Source organism: Hemiscyllium ocellatum, chromosome 3 (assembly GCF_020745735.1).
Source record: "Hemiscyllium ocellatum isolate sHemOce1 chromosome 3, sHemOce1.pat.X.cur, whole genome shotgun sequence".
Lineage (NCBI taxonomy): Eukaryota > Metazoa > Chordata > Chondrichthyes > Orectolobiformes > Hemiscylliidae > Hemiscyllium > Hemiscyllium ocellatum.
In genome coordinates, this window is record NC_083403.1 from 16825783 (window position 1) to 16853032 (window position 27250).

The following is a 27250-nucleotide window of genomic DNA, read 5'->3' on the forward strand; positions in this document are numbered from 1 at the left end:
CTACCCTATTATCCTGATGAATACACTGTGTTAGGGCCTCAATTATTCACATTCTTTATTAACGTCAGGTAGTTCTATAACTCTGTAGTTGTGTTCCCATGCAACACCGTGTTATGGAAAATCATGCAATATAAATAGTGGGGCCTGTGGGGAAAACAACGGGGTGGGATGGGGTGGTGTAAAGCATCAAAGCCAGCAGTAAAAATCAAAACAAAAATAGTTAACTCCTAACACAAACAATAGTCTAATTAATCTTTAAATCATATTTTAGTGAAACAACACAGTAAATTTAACACATTAACACTAAAATCACTGACTACAACACTGTACCTCTCATAAAGCTCTTCACCAGAAAGTGCATGAGTCGACTGACCACATGATGCTGACGAGGAATCCATTCCTCATTAAGATTCTCCCATGGTTTGCAATAAAGTTCATTCTAAATGTAGACTGCAATTCCTAGTTTCAAGCTAAGTTTCAAGGCTTGCAGAGCTGATTGCATTCCTGTTTTAGCTGAACACATAAATTGCGTTTGGCAGACAGTGTATCCTGAGGCTGGGTTTTGCAGTTCAGCTTGTGTCAGGAATGGAATCATGTAACAGTCTAGCTGGACATGAAAATGTCAGAGAAAATCATAAATCCAAATTTGCTGATGACACAACAGTATTGTAGAAATGTGGATGATAGCATAAAATTACAAAGGGATATTGATAGACTTAGGGAATGGGCAAAAGTGTTGCAGATGGAGTTCAGTGTAAGCAAGTGTGGGATTATCCATTTTGGACTAAGGGCGTTAAAAGACTTGGGCGGGGGTTCAGGTGCATAGATCTTCAAAAAATATGTTATGAACAGGTGTAGAAAATAACCTAGAAAGCCAATGAAATGCTGACCTTCATATTGAGAGGTCTGGAGTACAAGGAAGCAGAAGACATGCTGCAGTTATCCAAAACCTTGGTGAGACCCCACTTGGAGTACTGTGAGCACATTTGGGGACCACACCTTTGGAAGGAGACAGTGTTTTTGGAGGGAGGTTTATGTAGGTTTACGAGTGATCATTGGATTTCAAGAATTAATTAATTATGAGGAGAGATTATAGATTGGGTCGGTTTCATCTACAATGTAGAAGGTTACAGGATGGTCTAATTGAATCCTTCAACAGAAAAAAGACAAGTAGATAAACAAATTATTTCCATTGGATGAGTATTCTAGATCTAGGGGGTACGTCTGAAAATTAGGGCCAGGCCATTCAGGAGAGATGTTACAACACCAGCACCTCCACCTCATGACCCTCAGAAGAGCATCCTTACCCAGAAGTGCCCATGTCACCCTGCATTTCCGTGTTGGCTATCCACCCCATCCTGCACACTGTGTGAGGAAATCCCAAGCAGATACAAGGAGAATGTGCACAGACAGAGTGAGCTGAGACTGGAATCGAACCCGGCTCCCTGGGGCTGTGAGGTAGCAGCACTAACCCACAGAGCCACCACAGTGACCGTGCTCGGCGGCGCCGCTAGAGGATGGTGTCATGATTACACTGTGAGGCCGCTGCCGCCGCCGCTGCCGTTTGTGATGACCGTGTGAGAGCCGGCAGCTGCGTCACAGGCCACCCGCCCGCGGGGGCAGGGCGCCGCGGTGATGCCGGGCCGAGCCGGGGGCCCCTCGCCGGCCGCGGGGAAGAAGCAAGTTCGGTTCGCTCGGCCCTTGCAGCGCCTGCCGGAGGAGGACGAGGAGGAGGAGGAGGACGATGAGGAGACGCTGTTCGAGAGCCGGCGGCGGCGGCGGCGGGAGGCCGGGCCCGGGCCCGGGGCAGAGCCTGGGTCTGGGGACACGGTGATACGGCCAAGGGCCACACGGCGGGGAGGCCGCTGTGCCGACACCTTGCTGCTGTGCGGGGCCTTCCTGGGGCTGGTGAGTGCGGGCAGGGGGAGTGGGCCCTGAGGTTAAGGGTGGGAGGGGCAAGGGTCCTGAGGTCAGGGGTCGGAGGGGAAGGGTCCTGAGGTCAGGGGTCAGAGGGGAGAAGGGTCCTGAGGTCAGGGGGCAAGGGTCCTGAGGTCAGGGGTCAGAGGGGAGAAGGGTCCTGAGGTCAGGGGTCGGAGGGGAAGGGTCCTGAGGTCAAGGGGCAAGGGTCCTGAGGTCAGGGGTCAGAGGGGAGAAGGGTCCTGAGGTCAAGGGTCCACTGGGATAGGGAGGGTCCTGGTGGTCAAGGATTCTTGGGGGGAGGAGAATCCTGAGGTTGAGGCTCTGGGGTGGGGTCCTGAGGTCAAGGGTCTGCAGGTGGGGTGGAGCAGTTTGGATACTGAGGTCACGAGTCCTGCATTCCTGAGGTCAAGGGTCCATGGGGGATTGGGGTTCCTGATGTAAAGAGACCAGGGAGGGTGTGGTGGTACTGAGGTCAAAGGACAGTGTAAGATATGGTGGGGGTCCTGAGCTCAGGGGATGAGGAAGGGGACAGGTGTCCTGACGTCAGGGTGTGGGATGGTTCTGAGGACCAAAGGGGTGGAGTGTGGTCCTGGGTTTGGGGAATGGGGGTTCAGTAATTTGCAGAAAGGGGGTGGGGTAGCCAGGCCCCAGAGGCAGTTAGTTTTCTTGGGGATGGGGAAACCAGGAGGGTGGAGGTAGGGATGGGGAGGGGGAGTTTGTTGTTGGTGGGCATTCTCAGAGAGGTTGGACTGTGCAGTTTGCTGATTGCCAGGATGTTTGGTGTGGTGTTGGTAAAGGTCAAGGACTTCTCTCATCAACAATTTACATAAAAACTAGGAACAGGTGTAGGCCGTCTGGCCCTTCGAACCTGTTCTGCCATTCAATAAGATCATGGCTGATCTTTTCATGGACTCAGATACACTTACCCGCCCTCTCACCATAACCCTTCATTCCTTTACTGTTCAAAAAATTATCTATCTTAGTTTTAAAAGCATTTACTGAGCAAGATTCAGCTATTTCATTGAACAGGGAATTCCACAGATTCACAACCCTCTGGGTGAAGAAGTTCCTTCTCAATTCAGTGCTAAATCTGCTCTCTCTAATTTTGAGGCTTTGCCCTCCTCTCCTAGTTTCATTTGCCAGTGGAAACATCCTTTCTGGTTTAGATTAGATTAGATTACTTACAGTGTGGAAACAGGCCCTTCGGCCCAACAAGTCCACACCGACCCGCCGAAGCGCAACTCACCCATACCCCTACATTTACCCCTTACCTAACACTACGGGCAATTTAGCATGGCCAATTCACCTGACCCGCACATCTTTAGACTGTGGGAGGAAACCGGAGCACCCGGAGGAAACCCACGCAGACACGGGGAGAACATGCAAACTCCACTTCTATGTGTATCTTATCTATTCCCTTCATAATTTTATATGTTTCTATAAGATCCCTTCTCAGTCTTCTGAATTCCAATGAATATAATCCCAATCTACTCAGTCTCTCCTCATAAGCCAACTTCCTCAACTCCAGAATCAACCTAGTGAAAATCCTCTGCACCCCCCTGTAGTGCCAGTACATCCTTTCTCAAGTAAGGAAACCAAAACCGCGCGCAATACTCCAGGTGTGGCCTCACCAGCACCCTGTACAGCTGCAACATAACCTCCTTGCCTTTAACCTCAATCCCTTTAGCAGTGAAGGACGGTATTCCATTTGCCTTCATAATTACCTGTTGCATCTGCAGACCAACCTTCTATGAGTTATGCACAGGGCCACCCAGGTCCCTCTGCATAGTAACATGCTGCAATTCAAGTAATAGTCATTTTTATTGTTTTTCATAACAAAATGGATGACTTCATATTTATTAACATTGTACTTCATTTACCAGACCTGTGCCCACTCACTTAAACTATCAATGTCCCTCTGCAAAGTTTCACAGTCCTCTGCACACTTTGTCGTACCACTCTCCTTAGTGTCATCCACAAACTTTGACACACTACACATAGTCTCCAACTCCAAATCATCAATGTAAATTGTGAATAATTGCAGTCCCAACAGTGATCCCTGAGGCACACCACTAGTCATTGATTGCCAACCAGAAGACCACTCATTTATCCCCACTCTTGCATCCTGTTGGTTAATCAATCTTCTATCCATGCTAATACATTACCCGTAATGCCTTGCAACTTTATCGTATGAAGCAGCCTTTTGTGCAGCATCTTGTTGAATGCCTTTTGGAAATCTAGATATACCACATCTACTGGGTTCCCATCATCGTACTCATACTGTCTTTATAGAATTCCAATAGATTAGTTAAACATGACCTGCTCTTCATGAACCATGCTGCGTCTGTGGGACAATTTCTATCCAGATGCCTTGCTATTTCTTCCTTGACTATAGACTCAAGCATTATACCCACTATAGAAGTTAAGCTAACTGGTCTATAATTCCCCATCTTTTGTCTACCTCTTTTGTTAAACAGTGTCGTCACATTTGCATTATTGTCCACAATTCATTCATTGAGTCAAATATGCATTCAATCCACAGATATGTTGTGGAGTTATTCAGGTTAAATCATGTTTAACTAATCTCCTTTTGGTGGGATAATAGAAAGTAGATTAGGACAAGGCTGTTTCTGTGTTGGACATGGTATCCCAAATTGTGTTCGATATTGTGCCACACAGTAGACTGGTCAGCAGCATCCAAGGAACAGAAAATTCGATGTTTCGGGCATAAGCCCTTCCTGATGAAGGGCTTATGCCTGAAATGTCGAATTTCCTGTTCCTTGGATGCTGCCTGACCTGCTGCGCTTTTCCAGCAACACATTTTCAGCTCTGATCTCCAGCATCTGCAGACCTCACTTTCTCCACACAATAGACTGGTGAGCAAAGTTAGAACTTGGGGACTGAAAGTGTAAGGTGAAAATGTATATAAAATTGACTGGCAGGAAACACACAGGAACAGTGGTTAGTCACAGAATTGTTAAATACACTGTAACCAGTGGTAGAGTTGCCACCGCACCAGCTCTCCAAATGTCGTATCATTCTCTTGCCTTTTCTGATAAGCCTGCATATTGTCCCATTTCAAAGGGCCATATCATTAATTTTTAAATGTCTCCGTTGAACCTTCCTCCTCCATACTTCTTGACAGTGCAGTACAGACTGACCACTTGTTCTGAGGAAATGTTTTTCCTCACCGTTCCTGCTAATTACTCTAAATCTGTGCTCTCTTGTGATTGATTGATACTGTCACAAGTAGGAACAGTTTCTCCCTGCTGACACTGCCCAGATCTCTCATAGAGTCATACACCACAGAAGCAGACCCTTCGGTCCAACCAGGCCATGCTGAACATAATCTCAAACTAAACTAGTCCTACCTGCCTGCTCCTGGCCCTTATCCCTCCAAACCTTTCCTATTCATGTCTCTATCCAAATGTCTTTTAAATGTTGTAATTGTAGCTGCATCCACCACGTCCTCAGGAAGTTCATTTCACATGCAAACTACCTGCTGTGTCAAAATATTTGCCCCCATGTCTTTTTTAAATCTCTCTCCTCTCACCTTAAAAATGTGCCCCCAATCTTGAAATCCCCCATCCGAGGGAAAAGACAGCTCCATTAACTCTATAATTCTCATTATTTTGGTCGCCTCTCAGCCTCCTACGCTCCAGTGAAAACAAGTCTCAGCCTATCCAGCCTTTCTTTATAATTGAAACCTTCCACATCGGGCAACATCCTGGTAAATCTCTTCTGAACCCTCTCCAGATCTCCTCTCTGTTTCCTTCTAGCAATACACTTCCAGCTTCTCCAATCTAGCTTCCTAACAAAAGTTCCTGGAACCAATAGAGTGATACAGCATTGAACCAGAGCCATCGGTCCATGCCGACCATACTTCAAAATAAACCAGTCCCACCCGCCTGCACTTGGCTGGCCCCTGTGTCCAATCAAGTATCTTTTATTCATGTCCTTTTTATTTTAGCTATTGTAACTGTACCTGCACCCAGCACTTCCCCTGGAAGTTCATTCCACAATTGGGAACCACTCTCTGTGTCAAAAAAGCCGTTCCCCATTGTCATTTTAAAATATTTTCACTCTCAACTTAAGAATATGCCCCTTAGTCTTGAACTCTCTCACCTGAGGGAAAAGACACTGACCATTCACCTTACCCATATCTCTAATGATTTTATAAAACTCTGTATGACAGCCCAGAGATGCTGAGGGGCGGGTTGTGGTTTCAGCTGGCGAGATTGGATTCGCTTTTTGGGAACCATCGGTTGAATTTTTGACCATTGTCCAGCTTGAAGTTATTTGAAAATTTTTCAACACACTGGCGATAGCAGAACGATGTTGCATTTACACAGAACAAGCTGTTTTGGATAGCGAGGATTTCACCAGTTTCCTCATTTCCCCACTCCCCACCTCACCCAGTTCCAACCTTCCAGCTCAGCACCTCCCTCATGACCTGTCCTACCTGTCAATCTTCCTTCCCACCTATCTGCTCCACCCTCCCCTCTGACCTATCACCTTTACCCCCACCTCCATCCACCTATTGCACTCTCAGCTACTTTCCCCCCAACCCCACACCCCCCTCCCATTTATCTCTCCACCCCCGAGGCTCCCAGCCTCATTCCTGATGAAGAGCTTTTGCCCGAAACAGGGATTTTCCTGCTCCTCAGATGCTGCCTGACCTGCTGTACTTTTCCAGCACTACACTCTTGACACTAATTTCCAGCATCTGCAGTCCTCACTTTTACCTGCTTGGGTAGAGACGTCAAGTTTACTGCGTTTTCAGAGGGAGGGCACGTGACCTAGTTTGTGAATTAAAAACAAAATTAGATGTGAACATACACCCACAGACAGGGAACATTGCCTCTCTTGCTCTTTTCTTTGCCATCCTTGTTTTCAATGTGAGAAGAGGATTCCGAAAGGAGAATTCAAAATCTGCACCACTGTCACCAGTAAGACATTGTCAACCAGCCGTACCTGTGTCCGGTAAAACATTGTCAACCAGCCGTACCTGTGTCCGGTAAAACATTGTCAACCAGCCGTACCTGTGTCCGGTAAAACATTGTTAACCAGCTGTACCTGTCTGTAGTAAAGCATTGTTAACCAGCCGTAACCGATTCCAGAAGTCACCTCATTGGTGTCCCATTGCTAACATTTACTCTCTTTAGCCATTAACCCACAGTTCACCCAGTCTCCTTTATTAGTACCTTCTAAATCCACCACCTTTACTAGCTAGAGGGAAAAGGTCAGAGGCTGTAAGGAACACTGTCACCTGCAAGTTCCTTTCCAAGCCCCACAGCATCTTGACGTGAACAATATCATGTATATGATCACTTCTGTAGTGTCAAAATTCTGCACGTCCCTTACTAAATGGGCAGTGGTGTCTCAGCAGCCCAAAGGTGGCAGCAGAACAGCACCTCCCTCTCCAGGGTGATTAGTTATGGATAATGTTCACATCACATGGAGTCATAGAGATGCCCAGCACGGAAACAGACCCTTCGGTCCAACTCGTCCATGCCGCCCAGATATCCAAACCATTCAGGACAATCGTGGTTTTGGTGACAGACCAACATTTGAACAGTCAGTGAATACGTTATTTATCTGAATCTATCTGTTACGTGGCCGAAGCACTTTAAAAGATAGCAATCTGCAGAGTGTTTCTATTTTTCCCTGACTTGCGGGTTGTGTGTCTGTGTTATTTTACAAGAAAGGTAGTTGTATATATTTGTACATTTTAAGTCTTCGGATACATATTGTTAATAATCCTCGCAGCTATGCTTAAACAAGTTTGTTTTCATTAACTAGTTCTTTATCTGTCACTTGGTTGACCTGTTTCTGACCCTGAGCTTTACAGAAATAAAACATTCAGTATCACCTTCCTTTTTAAATTCAAGCTTTGTTGTAACTGGCAGAGGAGTGGAACAAGGAGAGGAATAAGTTTGTTCATCCTGACTCTGCTGTTGGCCTTGGATTCTTGCTGAGAAAAAGGCTTGAACATTTCTTGCTTGTTGCATTCACTGACCCACGGCATTTTTATTGATGTTTTCCGCTGATCTGCTTGTCCGTTCACCTTACTTTACTTTGAAAACAGGCCAGTTGTCCATCCCCTGCACCCTTGTCTCAAACTTTAGCCCCTTAGTGAGATTAGCTACTTACCAAGCACTCTGGTAGTCAGCAGGTTGCAGTTTTATGTTGTGTTCCTGCACATTGGGGGCAGTAAGGTAGCTCAGTGGTTAGTACTGCTGCCTCACGGCGCTAGGGACCCAGGTTTGACTCCAGCCTTTGGGGAACTGCCTGCTTGGAGTTTGCATGTTCTCCCCGTGTCTGCGTGGGTTTCCTTTGGGTGCTCCAGTTTCCTCCCACAATCCAAGGATGTGCAGATTAGGTGAATCGGCCATGCTAAATTGCCCATAGTGTTCAGGGATGTCTAGGTCAGATGCATTAGTCAGGGGTAAATTATAGGGTAGGGGAATGGGTCTGGGTGGGTTACTCTTTGGAGGGTCGGTGTGGATTTGTTGGGTCGAAGGCCTGTTTTCACACTGTAGGGATTCTATGATTCTAGTCTCTGAGCGTGGGTTTTGAATAGTCCTTCTGCTGGGATCTTGAGTGGCTGTTTTTTAAATGGTTCCAAGAGTGACTTTATTAGTCAAAAAGCACTCATCTTATTGAAACTTAGTGGGCTATGGTGATAGAAAGGAAAAGAGGATGGCATATTCTTAGACAAGGGATTGTACATTTAAGACAAATGAGGAGGAATTTCTATTCTGAGGGTCATGAATCTGTGGAATGCTTTCCCACAGAGGGCTGTTGTGGCTGGGTCATTAAGTATATGCAAGGCTGTGATAGACGGGTTTATAGTCAGTAAGGCAATAGAGGATAATTGGGGAAAGGCAGATCAACCATAATCTTATTGAATGGCAGGGAAGACTTGATGGGCTGAATGGCCTTTTTCTGCTCTTGCGTCTCATGGTTTTATGATCCTACATTAGAGGCACAAAGATATACGTATGAGGAGGAGTTGGTCTAGTTTGTCGTCACTGCTGAGTTAATCTCTGCTGGAGTATCAGCTGGCTGATTTGAAGATGACTTTAGTGTTGACGTGAGGCTAGTGTTACTGAGCTTGATTTCACCTGTTAACTTCACTCAGTTTTCCATCTCGATGTTTCCAAAGTTGCTTTTTAGTTAAGTTGAAATGATGACTGATTTGGCTGATTTTACCAGCAATCTCTAGCAGTCCTTATCCTTATAATTTCTACACTAACTAACTGTGTATTTATCATGTTGTAGCACTGCTAGTGCAGTGCCAACTGTGTGAGGGATAGAGACTTTCTGGTATGTTCCTTGACGCTTCTTGCTTCAGTCCTGACCATTTAGGAGCTGTAGTTGTGGCCAAGCAAGACAAATAACAGCTATACTGCTGCCAAGTCTGTGTTGTGTATTGAGTGGTGAATGTGTACATAACGCCAGCAGAGATTAATGTCATATATTGCTTGCCTTGCCTTTCAACTTGCTCTCTTTTTCCCTTCAGAGTCTCCTTGAATATTGTACCTTGTACCGAGAAGATAAGGTCTAGGATTTGCATTATTTATGGCGGTTGGACTGTAGAGGGTAACACAAAGCTTTTAGAAAGCTCTGGAATTAAATAGGTGTTGAGGTCTAGAGCACGGAGCTCATTGAGTCTGCACTGGTCAAAAACAACCACCTAATTATCCTCATCCCATTTTCCAGCACTGAATGCCTGGGTATTGCAAGTGCTGCTTAGATGTTGTGAGGGTTTTTGCCTGTACAGGCAAAGAGTTTCAGATTCTCACCACCCTCTGAATGAAAATGTTTTTCTTCTCACCTCTGTGAAACCCCCTCCCTCCCCTCGCCAGGATATTGATCATGGGAGGATTCAGAGATGATGATGATGCCGTTGAGTGTCAAGGGTTAGGGGTTAGATTCTTTCTTGTCGGAGATGGCTATTGTGTCTGCGACTTGGGGAAGGTTAGTATTTCAGTCATGGGGTAGCACAGTGACTTTATTTGAATTGCCTTGAGATCGGGGGGAGCCGTCCTGCAGGACCATGGTCAGGGCAGGTCCTTGTAAATCTGGCAACACTTGTTAATTCTGCTGCATCCCTCCATAACAGCAGAAAGTCAGCACCTGAAGTGCTTTAACCTGAAAGGGCAAGGGCCAGCCAATTTTCTAAAGCCGAGCTAGCACAGATACAATGGCCTGAATGATCACCTTGTGTTTCTGTAACTTTTCTACATTCCAAACAAGTGTAATCTATTGTAGCGAAGTGCGGAGAACTTAAGAAGCATGTGCTCTATTGACAACAGTTCCCATTCTGCTGAGTGAAAAGGTTTGCCCTACAAGCTTGTTTTCCAATGTAGGGTTTAATCTGATAATCATCCTTTGGAGAAATTCCAAAATTGTGATCCTGACCTGAATAGAATCAGTTTTCCTGGGGGAAGTGGCAGTGGCAATGTTGGTGTTTTGTGTGCTGCAGCATCTATCACAACAAAGAGTATTCTTTAGTGTAAAGGGCATGCCATCTTTCCTCAGTGAGAGGCAGCATTAAGGTATGTCTGCACATTCGGCTTCTGATGGTAGGTATACTGAATGATCAGTGTTAATTCCTACCAGCCTAGCTCGGTGATAGTACACTCCATCCAAAAGATTGTGTTCAAGCACCAATTCAGACTTTGAACTGATGTTCTGTGTTGCTGCTCTAGTGCAGTACTGAGGGAGTGCCACTTTTTCAGTGCAGATGTAAGCAATAGATGTGTGGCACTATCTAAAATGGAGGGGCGATGGAGTTACCACCGTCTGTCACCCCTTAACTAGCAACATAGCTGCAGTGCTTGTCAGAATAACAACAGTGACTGCATTTCAAAGGTAAATTGTCTGTTAAGCAACTTGGGAGGATTTTGGGAAGTAAAAGGTACTTTGTAATTATATAACTTGCTTTTAAATATTAATAACCTCAATTATTATATGCTTGAATCTGCCAGAATTGTTTAGTTGATCAAATCTAATTTGTTTTGACTATGAATACTTCAGATGGGTTTTTGCCTTAAACATGAATTTATTCTCGGCTGATTTAATTTGAGCAGTTTCTGAAGTCTGCTGATTACAATCCACTTACCCAGACGCACCAAGGACCACAGTTGGTGCAGACTAGATGATCACCCCTTAGAAAGGGACCATTTAGCCCACTGTTCTTCTGCCAACTCTGAGAGAGTTGTTCAGTCTAGACACACATTTCACCATTCTCCCATAGCCATGCAAATGTATTCCCTTCAAAAATATATTTCCCTATGATTTGAAAAGTTCTTGTGGACGCTGCTTCTACTGCCCCAGTCAGATAGTACCTTTCAAAATGTAACAGCCCTCATTCTTTTGACAATTATCATAAGCTCAAAAACCTCTCTTAGCCCTTTCCCTGTGCTATAAGGAGAACAATCCCAGCTTCTATTCCTCCCTGTAAATGGTATCGATTGTAGTGGACAACCCTTGGTCCCCTCCCCATGACCTTAATATCCTTTCTAAAGCATGATACTTTAAATACTGGCAAATGTTTCACTGATGTCAGTTTTCTAGCTGATGCTAAACAGTCCCTCCATTTCCTCTTAAATTATGTTGAAAGAAATGAAAGTTGGACTGCTGTGGTGACTTCCTTGATGATATGGCACATTGAAGGCTTCACTCCTGGGGGCTGTGCTGACTAAGCCTGTTTGCTGGTAAGACTGAGGTCCCCCTTGGGGCTCCATTGGCAAGCCAGGGGAAACTGGCTGGCATCCCTGCTTCTGATCTGGATCCAAAAAGTGGAATTTTCTTTTCTGAGCACCTCGGGAACTTGGCAAACTCTTGGCACTAGCAGGCCCTGTGGAAGATTACATGATCCTTGTAAAACCCAGGAACAATCTGCTTAATGCTGCTGCTTGAAATCCATTTAAATTGTGTTATCTGTCACTTATACTGTTTAGTGATTCTTGTTTTATTTTCTCTCTCACAGGGAATGAGCATTGCTATTTTAGGACCTACGTTTAAAGAACTCGCAACTAATGTCGGCAAAAATATTAGCGAAATCTCCTACATCTTTGTGGGCCGATCACTGGGCTATGTGGGAGGCTCACTGATTGGTGGGATACTGTTTGACTGCACAAATCCCCACTTGTTAATTGGTAAGTTCAACCCATCCAGCTGTAGATTTAAGAGAGAGTGATGTGAAGTGACTACAGTCTGAACTCGAAAGGAGTGTAGTACATCCTCACTTTATGTTGTGGTGGTGTTTCTGAAAGGGCTAAAAATGAAACACTGATTCGCATTACAAGTGTACGTTGAAAACAGAATTAGTTTCTGTAGGGATTTCCTTATTAGAACATTACATCCTTTAGACTGACTTATTCATGCACAAAGGAAATAACTTTTCAATTAAAGTCAGTTTAAAAGTGTGAAAGAAAACTGTAACTTTCTTGCAGTGCCCCTTGCCACTTGATTGTGCTGACTAACCTCCCACGCCCGATTGTTCGAATCCTTTCCCTCCTGAGCCTCTGGCTTACGGCCTTGACAGAAAGAGAAAGGGGAGCCAACTAAATGACACCATGACCCACTACCCTCCCAGGAACGCCCCCACATCTGGCCAAGGGAAGCACTTCTGCTGGCTTGAGTGAATCTGCGGAGTTGGCAGCAACCAGTAGGAGAGACGCAGAGCTTCCTGCTGATCGCTGTCAGTGAGATACTGTCAAGGGACAGGATGCAATTCAGAGCGGTGGGATTGAGAGGAAGCTGTGAGCCTGATGTGTTGGGTATGGGAGAGGCCTCAGCCTGCAGTGTTAGCAAGGGGAAAGCTGCTCAGGAATGGAGTGTAAATGGGGGAAAGCTGCTCAGGAATGGAGTGTAAATGGGGGAAAGCTGCTCAGGAATGGAGTGTAAACGGGGGAAAGCTGCTCAGGAATGGTGTGTTAACGGGGGAAAGCTGCTCAGGAATGGAGTGTTAACGGGGGGAAAGCTGTTCAGGAATGGTGTGTTAACGGGGGAACGCTGCTCAGGAATGGAGTGTTAACGGGGGAAAGCTGCTCAGGAATGGTGTGTTAACAGGGGAAAGCTGCTCAGGAATGCAGTGTTAACGGGGGAACGTCACTCAGGAATGGAGTGTTAACAGGGGGAACGTTGCTCAGGAATGGAGTGTTAACGGGGGATAGCTGCTCAGGAATGGAGTGTTAACAGGGGAAAGTTGCTCAGAAATGGTGTGTTAACAGGGGGAATGCTGCTCAGGAATGGAGTGTTAACGGGGGAACGCTGCTCAGGAATGCAGTGTTAACGGGGGGAAAGCTGCTCAGGAAGTGGTGTGTTAACGGGGGAAAGCTGCTCAGGAATGGAGTATTAACGTGTAAAAGCTGCTCAGGAATGGTGTGTTAACACGGGGAAAGCTACTCAGGAATGGAGTGTTAACGGGGGGATATCTGCTCAGGAATGGAGTGTTAACGGGGGAACGCTGCTCAGGAATGGAGTGTTAACGGGGGAAAGCTGCTCAGGAATGGTGTGTTAACGGGGGATAGCTGCTCAGGAATGGTGTGTTAACGGGGGAAAACTGCTCAGGAAGTGGTGTGTTAACGGGGGAAAGCTGCTCAGGAATAGTGTGTTAACACGGGGAAAGCTACTCAGGAATGGATTGTTAATGGGGGAAAGTTGCTCAGGAATGGAGTGTTAACGGGGGAACGCCACTCAGGAATGGAGTGTTAACAGGGGGAATGTTGCTCAGGAATGGAGTGTTAACGGGGGATAGCTGCTCAGGAATGGAGTGTTAACGGGGGAAAGTTGCTCAGAAATGGTGTGTTAATGGGGGAACGCTGCTCAGGAATGGTGTGTTAACGGGGGATAGCTGCTCAGGAATGGTGTGTTAACAGGGGAAAACTGCTCAAGAAATGGTGTGTTAACGGGGGAAAGCTGCTCAGGAATGGAGTGTTAACGTGTGAAAGCTGCTCAGGAATGGTGTGTTAACGGGGGAAAGCTGCTCTGGAATGGTGTGTTAACACGGGGAAAGCTACTCAGGAATGGAGTGTTAACGGGGGAAAGCTGCTCTGGAATAGAGGGTTAACGGGGGAAAGCTGCTCAGGAATGGTGTGTTAACGGGGGAAAGCTGTTCAGGAATGGTGTGTTAACGGGGGAAATCTGCTCAGGAATGGAGTGTTAACGGGGGAACGCTGCTCAGGAATGGAGTGTTAACGGGGGAACGCTGCTCAGGAATGGAGTGTTAACGGGGGAACGCTGCTCAGGAATGGAGTGTTAACAGGGGAACGCTGCTCAGGAATGGAGTGTTAACGGGGGAAAGCTGCTCAGGAATGGTGTGTTAACGGGGGATAGCTGCTCAGGAATGGTGTGTTAACGGGGGAAAACTGCTCAGGAATAGTGTGTTAACACGGGGAAAGCTACTCAGGAATGGATTGTTAATGGGGGAAAGTTGCTCAGGAATGGAGTGTTAACGGGGGAACGCCACTCAGGAATGGAGTGTTAACGGGGGATAGCTGCTCAGGAATGGTGTGTTAACAGGGGAAAACTGCTCAAGAAATGGTGTGTTAACGGGGGAAAGCTGCTCAGGAATGGTGTGTTAACAGGGGAAAACTGCTCAAGAAATGGTGTGTTAATGGGGGAAAGTTGCTCAGGAATGGAGTGTTAACGGGGGAACGCCACTCAGGAATGGAGTGTTAACGGGGGATAGCTGCTCAGGAATGGTGTGTTAACAGGGGAAAACTGCTCAAGAAATGGAGTGTTAACGTGTGAAAGCTGCTCAGGAATGGTGTGTTAACGGGGGAAAGCTGCTCTGGAATGGTGTGTTAACACGGGGAAAGCTACTCAGGAATGGAGTGTTAACGGGGGAAAGCTGCTCTGGAATAGAGGGTTAACGGGGGAAAGCTGCTCAGGAATGGTGTGTTAACGGGGGAAAGCTGTTCAGGAATGGTGTGTTAACGGGGGGAAATCTGCTCAGGAATGGAGTGTTAACGGGGGAACGCTGCTCAGGAATGGAGTGTTAACGGGGGAAAGCTGCTCAGTAATGGTGTGTTAACAGGGGAAAGCTGCTCAGGAATGGAGTGTTAACGGGGGAAAGCTGCTCAGTAATGGTGTGTTAGCGGGGGAACGCCGCTCAGGAATGGAGTGTTAACGGGGGAAAGCCGCTCAGGAATGGCGTGTTAACGGGGGAAAGCTGCTCAGGAATGGTGTGTTAACGGGGGACAGCTGTTCAGGAATGGAGTGTTAATGGGGGAAAGCTGCTCAGGAATGGCGTGTTAACGGGGGGAACGCCGCTCAGGAATGGAGTGTTAACGGGGGAAAGCTGCTCAGGAATGGTGTGTTAACGGGGGAAAGCTGCTCAGGAATGGAGTGTTAACAGGGGGAACGCTGCTCAGGAATGGTGTGTTAACGGGGGACAGCTGTTCAGGAATGGTGTGTTAATGAGGGAAAGCTGCTCAGGAATGGTGTGTTAACGGGGGAAAGCTGTTCAGGAATGGTGTGTTAACGGGGGGAAATCTGCTCAGGAATGGTGTGTTAACGGGGGAAATCTGCTCAGGAATGGAGTGTTAACGGGGGAACGCTGCTCAGGAATGGCTCCAATCATGTGGGGAATGATGTTATAATTAATCCTCACATGTGCAATAGGAGAGCATATTTGGACAAGGACTTACTGTACGAATCATAATTCAGTGGCACAGTAGTAGAGTCACTGGACTAATAATCCAGAGGGTCACATTAATGCTCAGGGGACAGGCTCAAATCCCAGGACTGCAGCTGGGGGAATTTAAATGAATCAATCTGGAATTTTGAGCTAGGCTAGGGAATGGTGATATTGAGACTACATCGATGGTTCTAAAATCCCGCCTTGTTCCCTTATGTCATTAGAGAAGGAGATTTCTTGTTTGTGCTCAGTCTGGCCTATATGGGGCTCCTGACCCACATCAATAAAACCATAACAGCATAACCATATGAGCAGTCCATTCAGCCCGTCCAGCCTGCTCCACCAATTAGTAGGATCATGGCTGATTCGACATTCTCATGTCTATTTTCCTGCCTTTTCCCTACAACCCTTGATTCTCCGACTGATCAATAATCGATCTGTCTCAGCCTTAAATACACAAGGAATTTACTCTCAGAGCTGTCTGTGGTAAGGAGTTCCAAAAAATCTCACTCCTCTGAGAGAAGAAATTCCTTTGAATCTTGAATTGGTGCTTCTTTAGTCTGAGTCGATGCCCTGTGGTCCTACACTCTATCACGGGGCGAATCATCCTCTCAGCATTTACCCTGTCAGGCCTCTTAAGAGTCAGTGTAGTTGAGCCTGAGCTGGCCAGGAAGCTGTTCAGTTCAAGGTCAGTTTGGGAAGGGGTGCAAATGCTGGCCTTGTGCAGAAATCATCAAAAGCTAGCATCCGAGGTACGGGGGAATGTACGTGGGATGTTGGTGTTTATTTCAAAGGTAATGGTGTGTAGAAATGGAGAAGTCTTGTACAAACCAGACAAGGCACTTGTCACATCACAGTGGGTCAGGCAGCATCCGACGAGCAGGAGAATTGTAATTTCAGCCTTAAGCCCTTCATCAGGAATTTGATTTTCCTGCTCCTTGGATGCTGCCTGACCTGCTGTGCCTTTCCAGCAACACACTCTCGACTCTGACCTCCAGCATCTGCAGTCCTCACTGTCACGAGTCACGTCACTCCAAGAATACTGTAAACAGTTTTGGTTCCTTATCTGAGGAATGATTTACTGGCATTGGAGGCAGTTTGTGAGCTTGGAGAAGATGGATAGCTTAGGTTGTGGATCAGGTTGTCTGTTTGTTTGCTGAGTTGGTGGGTTTGTTTCCAGATATTTTGTCACCATGCTAGGTCACGTCACCAGTGAGGCAGCCCAGAGAAGGTTGGTAAATTGATTCTGGGTCTGGAGTGAATTCCTTAGGAGGAGAGTTTGAGAAGATCGGGCCTGTATGCATTGGAATTCAGTAGGATGGGAGGTGACCCCCTTATTGAAACTGTAGAGATTTGACAGGGACAGGGTAGATGTGCAGAGGCTGTTTCCCCTTGTGGGAAAGACTAGGATCAGAGGGCATCATTTCAGAGTTAGACATCACCCGTTTAACACTATGTCGAGGAGGAATTTCTTCTGAGGGTAGTCAATCTTGGAATTCTTTCCCACAGAGGCCATTCGAGGCTAGGTCATTAAGTATATTCAAGGCTGAGATCAGCAGATTTTTGATTGGCAGGGGAATCCAAGGGTTAAAGGGAAAAGCAGGAAAGTCAATTTGAGGATTGTCAGATCAGTTACTATGTCAATGTTTGGTTAACTTGAGGCAAGAGTGCTCCTGCATTCACTCTGTTAATTTGCATGCCATTTAAATTAGGATAATTTGGGTGGCACGGTGGCTCAGTGGTTAGCACTGTTGCCTCACAGCACCAGGGACCCGGGTTCGATTCCTACCTCTGGTGACTGTCTGCATGGAGTTTGCACATTCTCCCCACGTCTGTGTGGGTTTCTTCTGGGTACTTCTTCCCATAATCCAAAGATGTGCAGGTCAGGTAAATTGCCCATAGTGTTCACGGATGTGTTGGTTAGGTGCATTAGTCTGGGGTAAATGCGGGGGAATGGGCCTGGGTGAGTTATTCTTCGGAGGGTTGGTGTGGACTTATTGGGCTGAAGGGGCTGTTTCCACACTGTTGGGATTCTACATTAAAAGCAGTTTAACCTTTAATCCTACATTGACATACAGTACATGCAAATGCATGGTAAAACAGGGCAGAATCAGCACCATTCACAAACAGCAGGGGAGGGGAGGGGAGGGGAGGGGAGGGTCACACCTGACAAATCTGTTAGAATGCTTTGCAGAAATAGCAAGCAAGTTAGACAAAGAAGAGCCATTGGACATGCTCCATTCGGATTTCCAGAAGGCTTTTGACAAGGTGCTGCGCAGGAGGCAGCTAAATAAGAGCACACAGTATTAGGCACAAAGTGCTGGCATGGATAGAGGACTGGCTGGCTGGCAGGAGGCAGAGAATATGGACAAAAGGATCTTTTTCCAGAAGCCAGCTGGTCACAAGGTCAACAATTCACATTGTACATTAACAATCTGAAAGAACAGGGGGCATTGTTGCTAACTTATTTCCACAGAGTGCTGTGGAGGCCAAGTCTATTTAAGACAGAGGTAGGTTCTTCATTAGTGAATATTCAAAGGTTATGAAGAAAAGGGAGGATGGTGAGTTTGAGAAACATATCAGCCATGATTGAATAATGGAGTAGATTCGATGGGGCTAATGGCCTATTTCAGCTCCTTTATCTCATGGTCTTTTGATCATCATCCATTCCTAGTAGCAGTCAGTTACAAAATCCCAGTCATATTCTCTCTGGGAATTATTTGAACCAATTCAAAAAGAAGTGTAATCAGCCCATCTAGTTATGTGATGACACACATTTGGGGCAGGTGGAACTTGAAACCAGGATCATCCGGCTCAGAGGGAACGCCGCTCAGGAATGGAGTGTTAACGGGGGAAAGCTGCTCAGGAATGGTGTGTTAACGGGAGGAAAGCTGCTCAGGAATGGAGTGTTAACAGGGGGAATGCTGCTCAGGAATGGAGTGTTAACGGGGGACAGCTGTTCAGGAATGGTGTGTTAATGAGGGAAAGCTGCTCAGGAATGGTGTGTTAACGGGGGAAAGCTGTTCAGGAATGGTGTGTTAATGAGGGAAAGCTGCTCAGGAATGGTGTGTTAACGGGGGAAAGCTGTTCAGGAATGGTGTGTTAACGGGGGAAATCTGCTCAGGAATGGAGTGTTAACGGGGGAAATCTGCTCAGGAATGGAGTGTTAACGGGGGAACGCTACCACTGTGCCACAAAATTCATGTTAAGCAGTTCGACAAATACTTACTCCATGCATAGGTTAAAAGAAAAATCGCAAGGCTGTGGAGAAAGACGGTGAATGGGATTAGTTCAATGACTCTTTCAAAGTCCTGTCATGTGCACACTGGGCCGAATGGCCTGTTTTTTTCTCCATGTGACTGCTAATAGGAGAGGCAGTTTCTAGGTCGGCTTTCCAGTTTCAAAACTCATTGTTATAGTGTGAACATGCCCACTATTACTTGCAGGGACTACCCGTTGGTTTGTATAGACCAAGAAAACCAGGGTTACCACCTTAGAAATATGACGTCCTGTCCAACTCTTTGATGCTGTTGAAGCTGAGCACTGAGTCATTGCTGCAGGGTTCTCTGTCCATCTAACTCTTTCCTGCCAATTGCCAACTGCTCCCTCTCCCCAACCCCCACCCAGGATAATTAAAAAAATTCTGGCAGTGATTTTTGATGTTGCCTCACACGTCGTCTTGAATTTTTTTTCTTTGCGTATGAATAACATTTTTGAGACTTTTGTACTTTGTGACTTTATGGCCAAAATCTTTTGAACTTTCTTTGAGTAATTAATATTGGCGAGCAGATTTGGCCTGGCAGAGACGTTTCATTGGGGTTGGATAATGTGGCTAGGATGGGATTTTAACTTTGATTCTCATTAAGGCAATTATTTTTGCTACTTTTATGCCAGCTCTGAGCTGGCTGTACATGATTAAATGCTGTTGTTTCTTGGCCCGCATTCAGCCTGCTAAATCCTCCTGTTGATATTAACTCCTTCAGCTAAAGCCTTGGTTTCTCATTGTGTCGGTACCTGAATAAGGCACTGCACTTTCACATCCTTCTTTTCCTGTTATTGTTGGTAAATGTAAATTGAGTTGGTTGATTGACACTGGAAAGCAGCTCTTTTGACTACAGATCCCACCTTTATATCTTCAGAAATACCGTCATATGGTTTGTATGAATTTTGGTAAAATAATTGACATTGTTTCTTTAGGAATTTCAATGCTGATAACTTCACTGGGAATGTACACTATTCCATGGTGTACAAAGGCTGTCATACTGACGGGATTGATGTCCCTCATTGGAATTTCAATGGGCTTCCTGGATACCGGTAGGTACATCTTTGAGACAACAGCTATCCCTTCTTTAGCAACCTCATGTATTCCTGAAAAAAATGTGTACTAAGCAAAAGTGACTTCATAAGATATGTAGATACCCATTTCGATATGCAGTTACATGAGAAACTACACGATAAAGGTGGATTATGTACCTGTAAATGTTACATTTAAAGGGCTCGAGACCAAAGATCGAGTAACTATTCCTAACTTAGTAGATTCAGAGCTTACTAGTCTTTCTACTTGACTCCCACTCACTGTGTCCTAACTCCTGATCGACGTTTCATGCCGAGATAATATACCAAAGCACTGCAGAGGCTGGAGATCTGAAAAACATCTGTTTATCGATGCTGCCTTATTCCTCCCTCACCCCACACACTCCCCCCCCTCACCCTCACCGCTGCCCCCTCCCTCACCCCCCCCCACTACCCCCCCCACACACACACACTCCCCGTCCCCTACCCCTCACCGCTGCCCCCTCCCTCACCTCCCCACTCCCCGTCCCCTACCCCTCACCGCTGCCCCCTCCCTCACCTCCCCACCCCACTCCCCGTCCCCTACCCCTCACCACTCCCACTCCCCGTCCCCTACCCCTCACCACTGCCCCCTCTCTCACCCCCCCTCACTCCCCCCCCACACACTCCCCGACCCCTACCCCTCACCCCCCACCCCCCCACCGCTGCCTCCTCCCTCACTCCCCCACACACACTCCCCCACACACACTCCCCATCCCCTACCCCTCACCGCTACTCCCTCCCTCACCCCCCCCCACACACACACACACACACACACACACACACACACTCCCCTCCCCTACCCCTCACTGCTACCCCCCTCACCGCTACCCCCTCCCTCACCCCCCCACCCCCCCCCACACACTCCCTGTCACCCCCCCACCCCCCACACACACTCCCCATCCCCTACCCCTCTCTGCTACCCCCTCCCTCACCCCTCTCTGCTACCCCCTCCCTCACCCCTCTCTGCTACCCCCTCCCCCACCCTCTCCCCCCACACACTCCCCCACCCTCTCCCCCCACACACTCCCCCTCCCTCTCCCCCCACACACTCCCCCTCCCTCTCCCCCCACACCCTCCCCCTCCCCCCACACACTCCCCCTCCCCCACCCTATCCCCCCACACACTCCCCCTCCCCCACCCTATCCCCCCACACACTCCCCCTCCCTCTCCCCCCACACACTCCCCCTCCCTCTCCCCCCACACACTCCCCCCCCCCCCCCACACACTCCCCCCCCCACACACTCCCCCTCCCTCTCCCCCCACACACACTCCCCCTCCCTCTCCCCCCACACACTCCCCCTCCCTCACCTCCCACCCGGCTCGCTCTCTCTCTAGTTAAACACTCACCACCTCATTCCTTGTCAATCCTGCCTCCTGACTCTCTCTAGCTAAACACACTCCCCAAGGTCTGCTGATACATCTGGGGAATTGTCTCCAAAGTATTGTATTACTTAGAGTGGAAATCTTTGTTGTGACTTGCTTTTAAGTGAATCTTTCTCAACTTCTGTATTGCATTTAATTTCTGATATCCTTGCTTTCTAAAATTTACAAAAAACATTCATGTCTTACCTTTGTTCCCTGGTCCCACTTGTTTAGTTTTATTTCCTAAATGTTGCTGACTGTTTTGGAGTTTCTGTTCTTCCTGGGAAGGCCAGTGTCCTTCCCATTTCAATATAGTGTACGTTTCAGGAATAGAATAGTCAGCACACTGCTGAGTAAAGGTCAGTGAAAGCTCTGTAAACATTTCCAGCATGTACTGTATTAATACAGCATTCAGCAAACATAGAACAGGAAGAGGATATAAGAAACAAAGGGCTAATTATTTAATTTTAAAAATATTCTCTCATAAGATGGGAGTCGCTGCCTGGGCCAGCGTGTATTGCCTGTCCCTAGTTGTCCTTGAGAAGGTGGTGGTGAGCTGCCTTCCTAAACCACTGCCGTCCATGTGGCACCTTTTACTTTTGAGGTATGTTGCAAAATGCTTCATAACCAAAGTATTTTTCAAGCCTAGTCGTTGTAGTTGTGGGCAAATCCAGCAGCCAATTTGTACACAGCAAAATCCCCATATCAGAACAAAGTAAACAGCAAATCACTTGTGGTGATGTTGGTTGAGGGATTCAGTGGTTGTCCAGGACAGCCGAGTCAACTCGCCCATTCCTCTTCAGATAGCACGATGAAATCACAGTACTTCCTCAGTACAGAACTGAATCATAACCTAGGTTATGTATTGAAGGCTTTGTGGTGAGGATTAAATGCACAATATTCTGACTCAGAAAGAAGAGTGCTACCACAAGACCAAATTGACACAGTCACAGCAAGGTCAGTTGTGGTTCCTTCAGTAATGCTGTCATTCCTGAGGCACAATGTTCTGGGTTCAATTCCCACTCCCGGGCTTGTGGGGAACAATTAAAGGCGGACAGTCCTGGGTGGTATTTCTGTCCTCCGATAAAAAGATCCCACACTCCTGTTTTGAAAACAAGTGGGGGAGCTATCTGTGGTGTTCAGGACAGTATTTATCCCTCTGTCAACATTTCAAAATCAGATTACCTGCTGATTATCCTATGTTTGTCTGTAGGAGCTTGCTGGGTGTATAATATTGGCTGTTGCATTTCCTATATTAGAGTACAGGCAACACTTCAAAACATCATCAACTGGAGCAGCAGAACGCCATTCAGCCTTTTTGAGGCTGTTTCTCCATTTAGTGAGATGACATCTGACCCATTTTCCTGTACTGTCCCTTCATCGTCTGTAAGGTACCCGGAGATGTTCAATGGTGCTACATCCATGCAAGTCTTTCATTTTAAAAAAAAAATCTTCAGTCGATGATTTATTTCACTGAGGGCAGTCCCTTGGATTAGGAAACTTTGCTGTTCTGATGTTTCTAATGACTGAGAAGCTGATGGGTGAGACCCACAGCAGATCGGCTGTTTGATATTTGCTGCCAACCTGGAGTGTGCCTGAAGTGGTCACTCCGTGTGGAGTTATTGACCAGACTCCCCTGCCTTTATTAAACTGTCTTTCAGTAGAAAAGACATTTCCTGGAAACTCCAGAGCAGAGGTCCAGTCTGTAATTGTGTTTAGACATTTAAGATTGTATGTTTTTCCCTCCATTGTTTTGATTCGAGCAGTTTTTTTTGGTGACATTGAGCTGAACAGTAAAACCTACCTGGTTCACCAAATCCTCACCAGGTCTGGCCTACGTGTGCCCCCAGATCCACAGCAACGTGATTAACTCTCAACGGCCCTCTTGAGCAATAAATGCTGCTCCAGCCAGCAACACCCACATTCTTGTGAATGAATTAAAAAAAACTAGATTTTGCAAAGAACTCACTCATTGCACCTTCCGATTTTTTTCTTAAATCTCACTTTTGGAACTGAAATTTTCTCCGACAATTTCAAAAAAACATATTCTTTCCAGGACTGGAACTGCATCTATTTTAATACTTACTTACCCAGTGTCATGAGCACCACAGCTGTAAGGGTAATAACTGATGCAAAATGACTGCATAAAATATCCATAGTTTCTAGGGAGGTAACTTAATGCTACCTGAATCCTTTAACCACTCTCTGATTCACACAGTAACTGAAAACACCTTTACAACCACCACTATCTTTTCCACTGACAATCTAGCTAGCGAGAGTAACGTTTGCTGCGTCTGAGCTCGATACAATCCCTACTCTTGTGACAGTTGCCTTCCTTTAATCTGTTAACGTGTTTCTGCTTATGTTTTAGATTTCCCCTATCTAATGAAGTCTTACTATTCTGAAACTGGTGCTCAAAGTAACTGCTTTAAGTTACAACCCTGACATGACACATTTTGAGATACTGTTTGTGTGTGTTACCCCACCGTACTGAAAATCCAGATCAAGCTCCCATTGTGTGATAGCTTGTGTTAATAAAGATTGTCCTGCTGCCCCAGTGAATGGTTCATCTTCCATGATCATTAAATCAATGGAGGATTGTGTGTAGGCCTAAAGTGACAATATTTTGGTTTTCCAGCATGAATTATTGCTTATACTCAAAAACAGCAATGTCTTATTGGTGGCTCCTTCTAACTCTTATCACATGAGAAGACCACGAACTGTAAGCTCTCCAAGTTAAATGGCATCCTGACTTGGAACTTCAGCGTCACCGATTCAAAAACCTGGAGCCCCCCCCCCCCCCCCGACAGTATTGTAGGGGACATGCAGAACAGGAGCTGTAATAGTTTCTAGAACGCAAGCCATTACCACCTTCTAACAAGCAACTGGAAATGAGCACTAACGGTGAGTCTTGTCAGTGAGGCTCTTGTAACTATTTTTTTTAGACACTATCCCACCTTACTCTGTACAGATGCTAACAAACCTACTTTGTATGTCCAGCATGTTGCTTTTCTAAGTTCTAATTGGTGTAAATAATTTTCCAAATAGCTGAGAGCTCACCGTGGACAGAGTTTGAAATAACTTGTGTTTTTTTGCTGTTTGTTTGCAGGTGGAAATTTGCTCATTTTGCTTGTGTGGGGCACGGAGGTCGGACCCTATATGCAGGCGCTGCACTTCAGTTTTGCATTAGGTGCATTTGTGGCTCCTATCTTGGCAAAACCACTATTGGGCACCTTACAAAAGACCATTGACGACAATGGGAACAGCCTTTTGAATAATACCAAGAATAGCACTCAGAGTAAACTCGTGGGTTTTATGGACGTACTGAAAACAACGGTTTCAGCCTTCACTCCTTTTATCTGGACATACATTGTTATCGGAAGTTTTGTGCTTTTAATTTCTGTGTCATTCTTCGGTATCTATTTAAGGAGCAGTCCAAATCGAAACAGGGCTGCTGTTTCCTCCCAGGAGCCTCCGTTCGCAAGATACCACACTATTATTTTGTTCTTCCTGTTCTTCTTCTTCTTCTGGTATGTGGGAGCTGAGGTGGCTTATGGATCGTACATCTTCACCTACGCAAAAGACTTTGTTCACTTTGATGACAACCGGGCTGCAGGTTTAAACTCCTTATTCTGGGGGACATTTGCCACAGGGCGAGGACTTGCAATATTCTTAGCTGCGTGCCTTTACCCTGGAACTCTGATACTGCTCAGTCTAATAGGCTGCATCATCTCATCCATAATATTGATAATGCATTACACAAATCCAATTTTTCTGTGGGTGGGCACTGCTCTCTATGGCGTCTCAATGGCAGCCACCTTTCCCAGTGGTGTATCCTGGGTCAAGCAGTACACAAACACCACTGGGAAGTCAGCTGCTCTGTTTGTTGTTGGAGCTGCACTTGGTGAAATGGTGGTTCCAGCTTTGGTTGGATTCCTTCAAGGCCTCGATACCATCAGGCAATATCCTGTACTGATGCTGACTGTTCTGGGTACCTCTGCAGTGACAGCTATCTTATTCCCTGTGATGTACAAACTAGCTTCATCTTCAAGCAGCATCCAACCAGAGAACGATGACCAGAAAGCTCTGTTAGGGTCAGGGCTTGATGAAGATGAAAACAATGATGAGCCTCCAGAAGACTGGAATGATGCAGATTTCGAAGTGATTGAAATGAGTGATGTAAAGTATGACACAGACCGGATTCCAACGAGGGATGTTTCAGCAAAGAGCACTGACCTCGTCTCTCCAGAACAGAGTTCTTTCCCCTCACTTTCTACCCACATGTATCTCGGTGGCTCTCCAAGAAAGAAACTGTTTAAATTGGAGAGAGAAAAGAATGTCTGAATACTACAAACCAAGCAAATATGTTTACAAATCTGTCAGAAGACAAGTTAAAGGATAAATTTAAGATGCCTTTATACTTTCATTTAAAACACTTGATTCTTATGTGACTGCTTGAAATTATATGATTATCATTGGGGTAAATTAGCATTGGTTGGAATAAATTAATGTTGATTTTGATGTCTGGAAAGAGTTTTAAACATTTGCATGACAATTTGTATATCTCTTGTAGAGGGAGTAGGAATTCTGGTAAATCCTACAGCTGAAATCTTGTAAACAAACTTAAGTCGATGTGGGGAACTAGTTCTGATTGTGCTGTCTTGTTTCTCTATTTAATTATTTGTCAGGTTTTAACCATAATCTCCATCTGGTGTGACAAGAACTTATAGTCACTGGATTGCAGAACCATCCTTAGTAAGAGTGTTGTGTGGCCTCACTACTGCAGAACGCAACCCTTGCATTCTCCAGTTGTATTCGTGTACATTTTAGGGGAAAAACAGTTGGATGTAAAGTGTGTAATTTAGTGTATAATTTTATTCACTTGCGGAAACAACTACCTTATTCAAAAATCAAAAACAAAGCAGTACAAATAGTAAGAAAATATATGGACATGTTCTGTATGATATAATCCCAAGATTTTTTGACAATTACTAGTTGTTCCAAAAATGTGTTTCAGAGATTCAGAGTTTTGTTTGTTGTGTGTCTTCGTGATCTCTCAAAACTCTTCGCTGCTGAAAAAGTGTTCTTCTTGCCAATAGAAACATGTTGCATTTTCCATTTAAATGATAGCTAGATTTGTTATCTGTTCTCATATTTGGCAAAATCAGTCACCCATAACAATACCAACTGTCGAAGGATGCTCATTTTTAGTCAATAAATAAAGATCATCAATACAAAGTGCTGTCCTGCAACCTTGATCCTTTTTCAGGGACTTCAGGAGGCTGTAATTCAGGTAACAATGCAGCACTTGTTAGCATAGTCAGAAATTAGATTTCCCATCAACATTCAAATGATCAAAAAACTGAAAAGCTGAGGATATTGGAATAAAAGCTAGTTTTTCTTGAGGAGGATGGAGGAAGAGGGGTTTAAGGATGAAATTTCACGTGGATTCCAGTAGCTGAATTCAGACATTGGCCTCTTGGCCGTTTAGGAAAGGAATTTCAGGGTGAAAACTTAGCATGATTCAGGGCAGTAAATATTGGGATCAAGGTGGGTGATGGATTTAGGGAGAGAAACTGAGAAGTGCCAAACCAGCAGTGACGAATTTATGGGGGATGTAAATCCGAGGCTGAATGCAGAGCAACAATCGAGGCAAAGTTATTTTCTGATAGTCTTTTGTTCAGCAATGTTAGCCGACGGGCTAATTTCATACAATTTGCAATCCTCAGTGAAGCATGACAATGCCTTGTTACAACATTGAAACACAAAGTTTGGGTTGATTAAATGTTCCTATTATGATTAAAATCAGTGTCATCTAATTTGCTGCAATAATTTAAATGGCGTAACCATTGTGAAGTTATCCACCAACAGGCCGGAGGCTGCCATGGCTATAACTGAATGAGACCAACCAATAAGTGACCATATACCCTTGAGTAGGGTATAGTCCTGTGCATTCTATCCTATAACCCATTGCTC

General features: G+C 45.8%; 1 protein-coding gene across 1 annotated transcript; it reads left to right on the forward strand.

Annotated features, from left to right (window-relative positions):
* Positions 1–1541: 1541 nt before the first annotated feature.
* Positions 1542–27079, forward strand: mfsd4b (major facilitator superfamily domain containing 4B). The gene is made up of 4 exons (XM_060848700.1): positions 1542–1908; positions 11921–12089; positions 19775–19891; positions 24384–27079. The coding sequence occupies exons 1-4, from the start codon at positions 1636–1638 to the stop codon at positions 25616–25618; spliced, it is 1794 nt and encodes a 597-aa protein (XP_060704683.1). The 5' UTR covers positions 1542–1635; the 3' UTR covers positions 25619–27079.
* Positions 27080–27250: the final 171 nt, after the last annotated feature.